Below are 13,166 nucleotides of genomic sequence, written 5' to 3'. Positions count from 1 at the left end.
CTAAATCACTGAAGTGATTTTGAAAATTCCACTCATCTCTTTCCCTGGATTTCTACCCCAAGATCTAAAACTTAGTTACGCTCTTCCAAATCTAATTCAGCCAAACTGAGGCTGCAGGGTTGCAAGCTGTGTCAGGGAAGACATTGCTCTTTCAGTATCATCATCATCCTTTATAACTCTTTTGTGAGTCTCTTGTGTGTGATAAGAATTTATTTTCCCATCCTATCATTGTAGCATAAAAGCAGGAACCACTTACCGGAACATGCACCACCCCAACCCTGAATTTTACAGTTCTAAATCCTGTATTTAAAAAATTCATTATTTTACATGTACATACCACATAATGCTTGATGGAAAAAGAAACAGGAGCGATAATTTCAGTAGTTTACAGCTGGCATGATCCAGAACTACCGAGATTAGAATGACTATTAAAGGTGAACTAAAGTTTTAAAATCAGTATTAAAAAAAACCCCATGTCTAAGCTCCCAGCTGCCTACTCTTATTTCAATGGGCTATGTTTGTAGCATTTTTTACAGTGAATGCTAGGAACTGTTGTATAATTAGGGTGAGGGGTTAATGGAAAATGCATGTGGATATGATAAAGTCCTGGCAGGTGAAAAGTTCAGTTTATTAAACAACTCTGACAATTACTTTAAATTCAGATTTATTCAAATGTCCCTTAGAGTACCTCCAGTTAGAGACTTTAGTTACTTTTACGCAGGGGGTACTTACATTTGATCTCACAAGACATCTTAATCTAACATTTATTTTGAATATGAAGATGAAAAGATAGCCATCAAGAAAATGGCCCTAGTTAGTGTGCACTGAATTATTTGTGAAGACAAGAATAGTATCTGCTCCCAGTAGTGTAACTCTGCTTTCTTAAAAAAAAAAAAGTATGCTCTATGAATAGGTTTTGGCTCAGGTATCTTATGTTCCTGTTTATAGGGAAGGAAATGATTAACTGTTATTGGGTTTTTTTAATACATCCACCGTTAACAGTGGAAACTGCACAAAGGGATCAGATAATATGAGCTGGATTTTTTATATTAACCCAGGATGGCCACATGCGGCTCTTCAGAGGTTAATATGCGGTTCCTTGTATAGGCACCGACTCTGGGGCTGGAGCTACAGGCGCCAACTTTCCAATGTGCCGGGGGGTGCTCACTATTCAACCCCTGGCTCTGCCCCCACTCCACCTCTTCCTGCCCCCTCCCCTGAGCCTGCTGTGCCCTTGCTCCTCCCCCTCCCCCCCCCCAGAGCCTCCTGCATGCCACAAAACAGCTGATCGGGCGGTGTGGGGAGGGATGGGGGGGCTGCTGACCTATTACTGTGGCTCTTTGGAAATGTACATTGGTAAGTTATGGCTCCTTCTCAGGTTCAGGTTGGCCACCCCTGTATTATCCCATGTATAAAACAGGAGTAACCGTTGAAGTCAGTGGAATTACACAGGTGTGAAAGGAGAATCAAGTCCTCTCTCTGTTAGTAGACACAAAATGTGTGCTGTACCATGGTCTAAAATGTGTATCACCATTCCTGTGTTTTACAGCTATAGTATTTTACCGAAGTACTGAGACAATTAAACAAAACAAAAGCAAAACACCTATTTGTGCTTCTGGACAATCCTCTTGCATTTCCAGGATCTCCACAGGCTCCGGAGCTGGTGTTTCAGGTACTTGCAAAAATTCCATCCGCCAGAACTTTGGTGTGGGAGGGGGAGACAGAGGAAGAGAAGCATAAGATAAAACATTTATATCTTTATAGGCTGCCTATAAAATACTTTATGAACTAAGTCACAGTATAAGAGCAGAATATCCACATTGCCCATCACCATTTACACTATAAATCCACTTTTTAGGGGGTAGGTACCACAATGGGTTCCCACCTTTGGAAATCAAACCTGGATCACAAATGAATGAACTCTGCAGCATCAGCCCAGTTTTCATGAAAAAGTCACCACCTATGGCAATTTGACATGAGCAAGTCTCTGCTTAGGGATTGCAACAGAACAGGAGTGTTGCAAGTGGAGATACAGAGCTGCTACTAGCTCTCTCCTTCTGCAAGAAAAACTGGCCCACTGAAGTCTTGCAAAAAAAAATTAGGGAATGAGCTCCTTAGTCTTCAGGCAGAAAAGTAGTTCAGCAGTAACCAAAACAGACTGGAAAGGAGTTAAAATTTAAAAACACAGACACTGATAGCTGTCAATTATCACATCACCACACACGCATCAAAAAGCAGAAGGAAAAAAAAACAGCGTGCTACAGCCTGTCGGTCCAGAAAGGGCTGTGTCTCTCTGCAGTTTACATCTATACTTTCTCTGCAACTTCAATGTTATTTTAAATCCCTGGATGACCCCTAGTGCGAGTACCTAAGCAGAGACTCCTGCTACTTACTCGGACCACTCCGTCTGAATGTCCTGTCACTATGACGTTCTGTGTATCCCACTCGTTCATCTCAGACACGCAGCAGCATAGGATTTGCTGGCTCCGCCCAGTGAAAGTGTTCACGCTCACAACAGGGTTTCCATTAATACTCCACACGTGGATGTAAGTGCCAGCACATGACACAATATCACCCTGACAAAGGGAACAAAACCCAAATCCTTTAAATTTCACTCGGGATTTTGGGCATTTACAAAGATACTTCATTTGAGCAGAAACATAGGATAAGATTTTTTTTTAATGGGTGCTTAAAGTTTAGACTCCTAATCCATATTTAGACATTTGAAGAGGTATCCTGATTTTCTGAAATGTTGAGCACCTAGCAGGCCTCTTATTTAGGTACTTAAATACAGGCTTAGGTTTTCAAAAATGGATGCCTAAAGTTCGGCTCCCTATGTCAGAGAAATACAAACCTCACGGAGACCTATGGTATGTAGGTAATGTAAGTTGATTTGATCTTGAGCCCAACATCTTTCATGACAGGACTATTCACATCAATACATGTTCAGTACCTTGTCCAGTCTAGTTTTACATGTCCCAACCTATGGGGCTTCCTTTTCTGGCTTGCAGCTTTATACTACATTAACCCTCACTTGTTATCTTGCTTAAAAAGGAGTTCAGGCTTGTTTCCCTCTAAATTACCTTGCGTTACCCTAGCACTAAACTCCAAATAAAGATATGTGTGTGGGGACAGGAATCAGGTTAGGAGCAACACTCGAGTTATACCCCAAGCTAACACTGCAGTGAAGACAGGCCCTTAGTATCTCAGGGTTGATGCTTGTAACAGAGCAATCTTCACTACTACATCATGCAGAGGGATAGGTCATGGTAGTTGCTATTTCAATACTATAGGATTTTATGATATGTTGCCCTTTCTTTATGATTGAATGGACTCCCTTCACTGCATGAGTATTCCTCTTTTGGACTACACTGCTCAACAAGCATTTCACATTTTCACTAGGGTCCAAATTTCATTAGGTGGTTTGGAAGCAGCCAGTTACATGGCTTTTGGGAGTAAGTTGTACAAATATCCCCAAAGCCGCTGAAGAGTTTTATGCTTTCCTTTTGTTTGAACAATATATGGTTCTGCTTAAAATATGTAACAGTATAAAAAGGACTTAAATCAACAATGCTGTAGATATGTACATGTTTTCGAACTCTTGTGTGCACACATTCAAATAAAATCAATTAAAAAAGAAATTGGATTGACCTGCATGAAAAAGCCTTTTGTTATCTTGTCAGAAAAACAGTTTAGGAAAGTCTTAGGCCTGGTCTACACTAGGCTTTTATGTCGAATTTAGCGCCGTTATATCGAATTAACCCTGCACCCGTCCACACCAGGAAGCCATTTAGTTCGACATAGAGCTCTCTTTAAATCGATTTCTGTAATCCTCCCCAACGAGAGGAGTAGCGCTAAATTCGAAATGGCCATATCGAATTAGGCTAGGTGTGGATGGAAATCGACGCTAATAGCTCCGGGAGCTATCCCACAGTGCACCACTCTGTTGACGCTCTGGACAGCAGTCCGAGCTCGGATGCTCTGACCAGCCACACCCCGGGAAAATTTGAATTCCTTTTCCTGTCTGGGCAGTTTGAAGCGCAGTTTCTGTTTGGACACCGTGGCGAGCTCAGCAGCAGTGGCAGCAGTGGCAACGATGCAGAGCTCTCCAGCAGAGATGGCCGTGCAATCCAATAGAAAGAGGGCCCCAGCATGGACGGATCGGGAAGTCTTGGATCTCATCGCTGTGTGGGGAGATGAGTCCGTGCTTTCCGAGCTGCGCTCCAAAAGACGGAATGCAAAGACCTATGAGAAGATCTCTAAAGCCATGGCAGAGAGAGGCTACAGCCGGGATGCAACGCAGTGCCGCGTGAAAATCAAGGAGCTGAGACAAGGCTACCAGAAGACCAAAGAGGCAAACGGACGCTCCGGATCCCAGCCCCACACATCCCGTTTCTACGAGGCACTGCATTCCATCCTAGGTGCGGCCGCCACCACTACCCCACCCCTGACCGTGGACTCTGAGGATGGGATATTGTCCGCGGCCGGTTCCTCAGCGGACGGGGAAGAGGAGGAAGGAGATGAGGAGGACGAAGCAGTAGACAGCGCTTACAACGCTGATTTGCCCGACAGCCAGGAGCTCTTCATCACCCTCACAGAGATCCCCTACCAACCCTCCCCAGCCGTTACCCCAGACACAGATTCAGGGGAAGGATCAAGCAGTAAGTGTTTTAAATATCCAAACATTTATTTACAACATAACTGGCATATTTAAAATATTAACAGTAGCTAAAGTGCTTTAAAACATGTAAACATTTATTTGCAACAAAACAGGAAGATTGAAAATATTAACAGTGGGTAAAGTGCTTCAAAACATGTAAACAGGAAAGTCAAACAAAAGGGGAATCAGTGCAAAGTGTGTCATGATTAGTCTGTCTTTGGGCGCCTCAATATATAGTCCGAACCATTTTCAAAAAATTGCACAATGTCCGCTTCATGATTATAGTGCCCAAAACCCTGCAGTCATTTGTCCCTCCAAGGGCACCTAAGCCAAGAACTGGTCAATGTAACCGGGGATAGAGGCGACATCCTCCGGGGAGAACTCCTCATACACCTCCTGCAGGTGTTTTTCCAGCCTCATCAGCAGGTTCCTGGGCAGGGAGAGCTTATTAGGCCCCCCGTGGTAGAACACGTTTCCCTGCCACAACGCCAGCAGGTACTCCGGGATCATGGCCTTGCAGAGCAGCGCAGCAAATGGCCCCGGTTTCTGCAAGCTGTCACGAAGCATCCGCTCCTTCTGGCTCGCAGAGACCTTCAGGAGGGTGATGTCTGGCATGACTCCCTGCTGTGAATTAGGTAGGGGAAAGTTAGTATTGGGACAGCTTGCCCGTCCCTTTACAGAACTGCAACCGCCGGTTTACAGCCACGCGGTTTACAGCCGCGAGGGGCTGGGACAGGGGCAGAGTTCATGCTTGCAGGATTGCTGCCAGCAGAGACTCGCATTGCTTTCTATGCGAAAGGAGGCCAGTGCCACTCTTAAAGTTTTAAGCAGCCACAAGTCTACGGCTTACCATGTTTGCCATCTAGACAAAGTCCGGTGTCCTGCCCTGCTCCTCAGCTCGCCACAGCAAGACCGCAGGTACGGTAGGCGAGGGCCGAAAATTCGACCTTGTCCTCAGTGCGCGTGTGATAGGTGCTCTGCATGGTCTTGTTCACAGAGAAAGACTATGTTCTCTGTTCACAGATACATTGATCTGTCTCAGGAATTCACTCCCTTTTTCCAATTCCCACAGCCACATCTGCCCAGAGGCTAGCGCACATTAGGAGGAGGAAGAAGAGGACACGGGAAGACATGTTTGCTGAACTAATGGCATGCTCCCGAGCACAGGCAGCCCAGCAGACACAGTGGAGGGAGAACTTGTCCCAAATGCACCGGGCAAACATTGAACGGGAGGAGAGGTGGCGACAGGAGGACAGGCAGGCTACTCAAACGCTGCTTGGACTAATGAAGGAGCAAACGGACACGCTCCGCCGCCTTGTGGATGTTCTGCAGGACCGGAGGCAGGAGGAGAGAGCCCCGCTGCAGTCTCTCTGTAACTGCCCTGCCCCGCCACCAAGTCCCATACCCCCCTCACCCAAAGTCCAAACACGGAGGGGTGGAAGGGGCCGTGAAAAATTTCACTCCACCCCTGCGGACTGCTCTACCACTAGAAGGCTCTCATTCCCCAAAATTTGAAAAGTCCTTTCCTACCCGCCTCACACAAGACCCCGTCCAAGTTTCACCCCCCCGTTCCATGTGCGGTTGTTAATAAAGAATACGTTTCTGTTCATTTCTGTTTCCATCCTCTTCTTTTGGAGGGGAGTCTGTCTGAAGGAGGGGGAAGGGGCTTGGTCATTGGACAGGACAGTCACCTTTAGCAGGGGGCAGGTGCAGCAGCAGGGCACATATACAGTGCAGTGACTAGTTATCCTGGTCAGTCTGGGAGGTGGTTTTCATGTTCTGTGTGGTGGGGGGGGTGGTGTTGCTCTGTGACTTGGTGGCGTGGGAGGGCAGTTACAGATCTTATGCAGCGGTCCTTACCCTGGATCACAGAGCCGCGCAGCAGGGGATCTGTAACCCTCCTCCCCCTGCAAGACAGTCACATAGCCGACACATACACGCAGTCCCGGCCAGGAGGGCTGGCAGGCTCCGTTGAAACAACCAGTCCACCACCGCGGAGCCTGTCATTCCTGGAGTTTAGAAGCATCATTTGCATCACAACACTAAACCCGCCCCCCGCCACAGTCTGCGTCCCAGGTTTAAAACATTCCCGCGAAAACAGTAATAAAGACAATGGTGTCCATTAACAAAACAGAACAGATTTTATTTTTTGGGAAGGGGGTGAAGGGGGTATGTGATTGGAGAGGATAGTCGACGGCAACTGGGTAAAGAAACGGGGGCAAGTTCTGCTTCTGTGTCCACAAACTTAAAAGTCACTGGGTACCCTGCTCAGCCTTGAAACTGGCTTTCAAAGCCTCCCGGATGCACAGCGCGTCCCGCTGGGCTCTTCTAATCGCCCGGCTGTCTGGCTGGGCGTAATCAGCAGCCAGGCTATTTGCCTCAACCTCCCACCCCGCCATAAAGGTCTCCCCCTTGCTCTCACACAGACTGTGGAGCACACAGCAAGCTGCAATAACGATGGGGATATTGGTTTCGCTGAGATCACAGCGAGTCAGTAAGCTTCTCCATCTCCCCTTGAGACGGCCAAAAGCACACTCCACCACCATTCTGCACTTGCTCAGCCGGTAGTTGAAGAGTTCTTTTTCAGTGTCCAGGGCGCCAGTATAGGGCTTCATGAGCCAGGGCATTAGCGGGTAGGCTGGGTCCCCGAGGATCACTGTAGGCATCTCCACATCCCCAACAGTTATCTTGTGGTCCGGGAAGTAAATACCTTCCTGCAGCCGTCTAAACAGACCAGAGTTCCTGAACACGCGAGCGTCATGAACCTTGCCCGGCCATCCGACGTAGATGTTTGTAAACCGTCCCCGATGGTCCACCAGTGCTTGCAGCACCATTGAAAAGTAGCCCTTTCGGTTGATGTACTGGCTGGCGTGGTGGCCCGGTCCCAGGATAGGGATTTGAGTCCCATCTATAGCCCCACCGCAGTTTGGGAATCCCATCGCGGCGAAGCCATCTATGATGGCCTGCGCGTTTCCCAGGGTCACTACCTTTGACAGCAGTACCTTGACGATTGCCTTGGCTACTTGCAGGACAACAACCCCCACGGTAGATTTGCCCACGCCAAAGTGGTTCGCGACTGACCGGTAGCTGTCCGGCGTTGCAAGCTTCCAGAGGGCTATGGCCACTCGCTTCTGGACAGTCAGGGCTGCTCGCATGCGGGTGTCCTTGCGCTTCAGGGCAGGGGACAGCAAGTCACAAAGTTCAAGGAAAGTCCCCTTCCGCATGCGAAAGTTTCGCAGCCACTGGGATTCATCCCAGACCTGAAGCACTATGCGGTCCCACCAGTCCGTGCTTGTTTCCCGGGCCCAGAATCGCCGTTCAACAAAATCCACATGCCCCATTGCCACCGTGATGTCCTGGGCGCTGGGGCTCGTGGTTTATGACAGCTCTGTGCTACTCTCCGACTTCAGGCCCTCACGGCGGTGCCGTAGCCTCCTCGCCTGATTTCTCTGCATCTGCCTCTGGGAAAGGTGTATGATAAGCTGCGAGGCGTTGAGAACGGCCACAACTGCAGCGATGGTCGCAGCGGGATCCATGATCGCAGTGCTGTGGCGTCCGCGCTGTCACTGATCTAAAAGTGCGCGAACTGATTTCCCGCCGGCGCTTTCAGGGAGGGAGGGAGGGCGGTAGTGACTGACGGATGACGACAGTTACCCAAAAGCACCCTCGCCACATTTTTTTACCCAGAAGGCATTGGGGGCTCGACCCAGAATTCCAATGGGCAGCGGGGACTGCGGGAACTGTGGGATAGCTGCCCACAGTGCACTGCTTCCAATGTCGACGCTTTCCCTGGTAGTGTGGACTGACAAAGTCGAATTACTGTCCTTAGTGTGGACACACACGTTCGACTTTCTAATATCGATTGCACATATTCGATTTAACTAAAATCGAACTACTCTCGTAGTGTAGACATACCCTTAGTTATGATACGAATGTTTAAGTTTCTGAACATACATCATGCAGTGTATTGGTTCTTACCGTTAATTCATTTATACAAAGTGCTGAAACTGGAGCCCTGTGACCTCGGAGCTGTGTTAGAAATGATAATTTGTTCAAATCCCATATGATGCAGGTACGGTCACGTGATCCACTCACAATTATGTGATAAGCTAGTGATGCTGTTGAGCATGTGACAGTATCAGTATGACCAAGCAATGCCTAAGAACAAAACCAAACAAAAATCACTGACAATTTAAAAATCAAGATTGGATGTTTTTCTAAAAGATCTGCTCTAGGGATTATTTTGGGGAATTTCTATGGCCTGTGTTAAACAGGAGGTCAGACTAGATGATCACCATGGTCCCTTCTGGCTTTGGAATCTATGAGGCACAGGACAGAAATTCACTACAGTACATCAATTCATGCAAATGGAATGGAGAATTTATTTAGATAAACTGGGACTTTCAAAAAGCAAATGATACATGTTTAAGATATAAATGGATTTCAGATAATAGGAGTATTTAAAAAAGAAGGGTTTTACAGTATACTGCAAATTGTCAACTATAACATTCTGACTATTTTATTCAGTTTCTTGCATAACTGCCTTTAGTACAGACTCATAACAAGACACATTATTAGGCTACTAGCACACACCTTGAGGGTGTGGTTCACCTGAGAACTGCACCAATAATCTAGTAATACTCAACAGGGCGCAGTTGATTGCACATACATATATGACATGTACACAGTATGAGCTCATTCATTTAAAAAACGAACGCACACCCTATTCAGTTTATAGAGGTTTTGTGAAATAGCCTTCCACAATTGAAACACAGTTCCTAACAGACACACACAAGAAAACTCCAGGGAAAGTTAAACACATTTCTCTCCCCTCGTTTTATTATTTTAAAGAAGTTTGACCCCTTCTGCTTCCTCCAAGCCCATACCAGGATCTCAGCTGTCTATTTTCAGTATCAGTGTATGTTCCAGTGGCCATTTAAAATTTCCTATAATATAGCTCAACTGTGAATATTAGATAGCTCCCTATTTAATTATTATAATAGAAAATTAGTTAAAAAGGAACTTTGGGCCATAAACTGTGACTGAAAAAGCAGCTGGCAAAATGGAAGCAGGGGAAGATCAGAAGAGTAATTTTCTCCTCTGAAAACACTCCTGCCTTTACATCTTACTGTTATCCAAACAAGAGCCCTAGAACAGCTCTTGATTCAGGTTTTTAGTTAACTTAAAAGGTAGCTTTTCTAGTGCTCTAGATTGCCCAGCCTGAAGCAGCAGAGACTAGAGGAAATATCTTTTCCTGTAGGGATCCCAGCTGTGCACTGCTAGGAGTTGGTGTACCACAGTCATCACCAAAGTAGTAAAATGGCCACTCAGGCTATGGCTTTGGATAATGAGTGTAACACACCATACTCTAGTAGCAAATGAAAGTTATTTTAACTAACTTGTGTATTTGTTCTCACAAGTTAGTTAAATTGTACTAACTCATGAAACACTCCTGGTTATAAAGATGAGTTACCTAGAACTATGAAATACCATTTGTACAACACTTGGGAGTTGATTCAGTGGTGCAGGAGATTTTATGCTAACTTAGAGATAGTTGGCTTAGTCTAAGTATGTTATCCAAAAAGCAATGTACTGAGGCAACAAAGCAAGAAACATCATAAAACTTTTCTAAGCAAATACACCCTGCTCCCCCAACACAGCACTACCAGGTTTTTGCCCTAAAACCATTATTTTCAGTTAAGTAGAAAATGTCAAATTTTGAAGAGAAGGAGTAAAAGATTTCAGTAAAAGGGGTCTGACAATTCAAATGGTATTGGAGAGTCTATCTGTGAATTTTGCAAGTTGCTGGATGCTATTTGTGCAAATAGGTTAAAAAATTGGTGCTTACACACCATGCAGTAGTTCAGAAAAGTGTTCTCTCCCCGCCCACAGGAACACTTTCCAGTGACAAAATACCTTCATATTTTCACCCCCCCCCAAAAAACACTTTTTGCTTGGGGTTCTTTTTAAAGCAAGCTACTGTTTCAGCTCCAGAGTGGTTTTAATCAGTGACTCTAGAATGGTAATCTGTTCAGTTGGAAGTTCTACTGCAATGTGGAGCCACTGAGTCCCCTCCCTTCTTCCTCTGACCTTGGAACATGATTTTATTTATTTATTTTTTACCTGTTTCAGAGTGAGTGTTTTAGCTTTTTCTTTGGAGGTGCCCATCTCCCACACACAAACCACCGTGCTTATTCCTCCAGTGATGACCAGTTTGGGGTTTGGACAGATTGCACACAGTATCTGTCCCCATTCTGACAAACATTCATAAACAATCACTGCCTACAAAATAAAAAATAAAGACAAAGTGAAGAAGGCATACATCTAGTCTTGCAAGTTTGTTGTTGTTAGCATTAGTCTTTTCAAGGAAACTTCAGCACAGTCACTGTCATTTAACTGATCTTTTTCCACCGATAACTGAACTCAAAAGTTGGGTCAGAAGAAATTTATGAAAGTAACTTCAGTTAAAAAAATTTTTTTTACATAGTTTGAATGCCAAGAAACAAACAAAACACAATTTACAACTGTTTAGGATTTAAGATTAATCTATACTAAATGTTTATCATGCAATTAAATTGGAAACAATGCCAAAGCATATAGTGAGAACATTACATATTTGGTCCCGATGAGCACTGGCGCTTGCAGTTAAAACAGTTGTTTTCCTTCTCTCAACTCCCCACCCATCCTGCTGCAGTTCCCAGACTAGTAGCCATTATCAGGCAATACTAACCACTTCTCCAGCAGCACACAAAAGGGTTGTTTTTGGCCGAAACAGGCCTGAACAAGAGCCAATCAGATGCGCCTGAACGTTAAGAAATCTGGATCCTGACCTGGATTTTAGGGATCAGGTTCCTTGCCAGGGCCAAATCCTGCATCTATATCATTTAACAGGCAAGGCTACCAGATCAAGCCTATTATGCTAGGTACTCATTAATGTACAAGAAATAACCGTCGCTGCCCCAGTGAGCTAACAATCTAGAAGACAAGACAAAATAGGAGTATGAAAGAAACAAGTGAAACAAAAAAATAGGATGTGTACAATTCTTAAGCCAATCAGGAGCATCAGTTGCATCTCACCACCTGCCTAACCTTAGCAGGTTGCAGTTTTCTCAAGAGAGTGTTACATTACTCTTCTTGCCGTAAATGGGAATTTGCCTGAGTAAGAATTCAATAAAAAGCGAGTCTGATCTTCAATTTTTGGCCCCTAGTTTACTCAGGAGAAAGTCTCTCTCTTCTTTGGGTTTTCATTCTACTACCTTCAGCACCAATTTCTGCCACAAGATGGTGCCACACCGGATACTGTAGATTTACTGTAGAAACCCTGCAGTTTGTTCTTGATCATTGTATTATGGAAATTAACTTTTTAGTAGCAATAGGTAAACTTGATTTTCCTATCATTCTTCAGGTGAAGACTTCAGCATAAATACAGCACAGACAAAATTCTTTCCCTTGTATGTACAATATATTTTCAGAGTTAGATTTTAGTAAAGAACACATACTAGAACATCAGGAAAACTTAAAATTCAGATCACAAACCTTGTCCGACTCATACGTTCCCAGTCTACAGCTGAGGTCCGCGTAGCCCCAAGCAAAAGTTTTATTCCAGGTAGGTGGAATGAGAACCTTATTTTGCTCTACTGCCAGAATTCCTTTATCTGTGCAAACTATCTGTCCCACAGGCTCCTTGAGTTCTGAATAACAAACAACAATGTGTTTTATGTTACTGCAAACACACAAAAGCACAACCATTACATAAGCCTCACTGTATAATATTGTTTGTAATTATGTGACAGCCCCCTCTGATCACAGTACAAATACCATGATGCACCATAGGAAACTGAAATCGCACACTGCTTATCTTATATCAGTTTAAACAGTAATGATGTCACTTGTGCTGTAATCCTATCAACTCGCACAGCTAGACACTATCAGTATTTGGACAGATCTCCTAGGGATGCCTAGGTACTGGCACTTCCATAGGTGGCACTCTTCCCTCTGAATCAGTAAGGGACACTGGGTTGCTGGACATGTGGTCTTTCAGACAAAACATAGAAGTAAGAGCCTGAACACTTCTGGTCATTAAAGAGGACATGATATTTTTTGTACATCAAAAAGATTGATTCTAAAATCCCAGCCAAATAATTTCATATGCCACATTTCAAATTTGATAATTATAGTCTGCCTGCCTAGCATTTTCAAATAGAGATGGCTAATCTTCACTTGCTCTCTTAGGTGACAGTATAATGTTGCTGTGCTCTGTTAAACAGCTGTTCCTTTTCTACCCCAGAGGTGGAGCTTTTCAATCGTGAATGAAGTGATCACTATAATATCCCTTACCTAACTCACAGCGAGTTAATGTTTGTAAAGTGTTTAATATCTTCAGCTGGAAAACATGATATACGTGCTAAATATAATTTATTAATGAATATTTTAGAACACATCAGTACGAACCCAATTAAATTTAAAAATGAGTTATTAACTATTTTGATAATTTTACTATCTTCTC

General features: G+C 44.6%; 1 protein-coding gene across 1 annotated transcript in view; it reads right to left on the bottom strand.

Moving 5' to 3' along the window:
- The window catches only part of WDFY3 (WD repeat and FYVE domain containing 3), a 254,837-nt gene that overhangs the window by 3,808 nt on the left and 237,863 nt on the right, over nt 1-13,166 (bottom strand). The window contains exons 57-61 of the mRNA XM_029913674.1: nt 12,197-12,351; nt 10,784-10,942; nt 8,639-8,818; nt 2,394-2,576; nt 1,604-1,700 (exon numbers count right to left, since the gene is read on the bottom strand). Of these exons, the coding sequence (XP_029769534.1) occupies nt 1,604-1,700; nt 2,394-2,576; nt 8,639-8,818; nt 10,784-10,942; nt 12,197-12,351 (774 nt within the window). The remainder of the gene's footprint in view (nt 1-1,603; nt 1,701-2,393; nt 2,577-8,638; nt 8,819-10,783; nt 10,943-12,196; nt 12,352-13,166) is intronic.

The sequence above is a fragment of the Terrapene carolina genome, unplaced genomic scaffold, assembly GCF_002925995.2.
Source record: "Terrapene carolina triunguis isolate 2854851 unplaced genomic scaffold, T_m_triunguis-2.0 Scaffold789, whole genome shotgun sequence".
Lineage (NCBI taxonomy): Eukaryota > Metazoa > Chordata > Testudines > Emydidae > Terrapene > Terrapene triunguis.
This window is presented reverse-complemented; position numbering and strand designations above follow the sequence as displayed.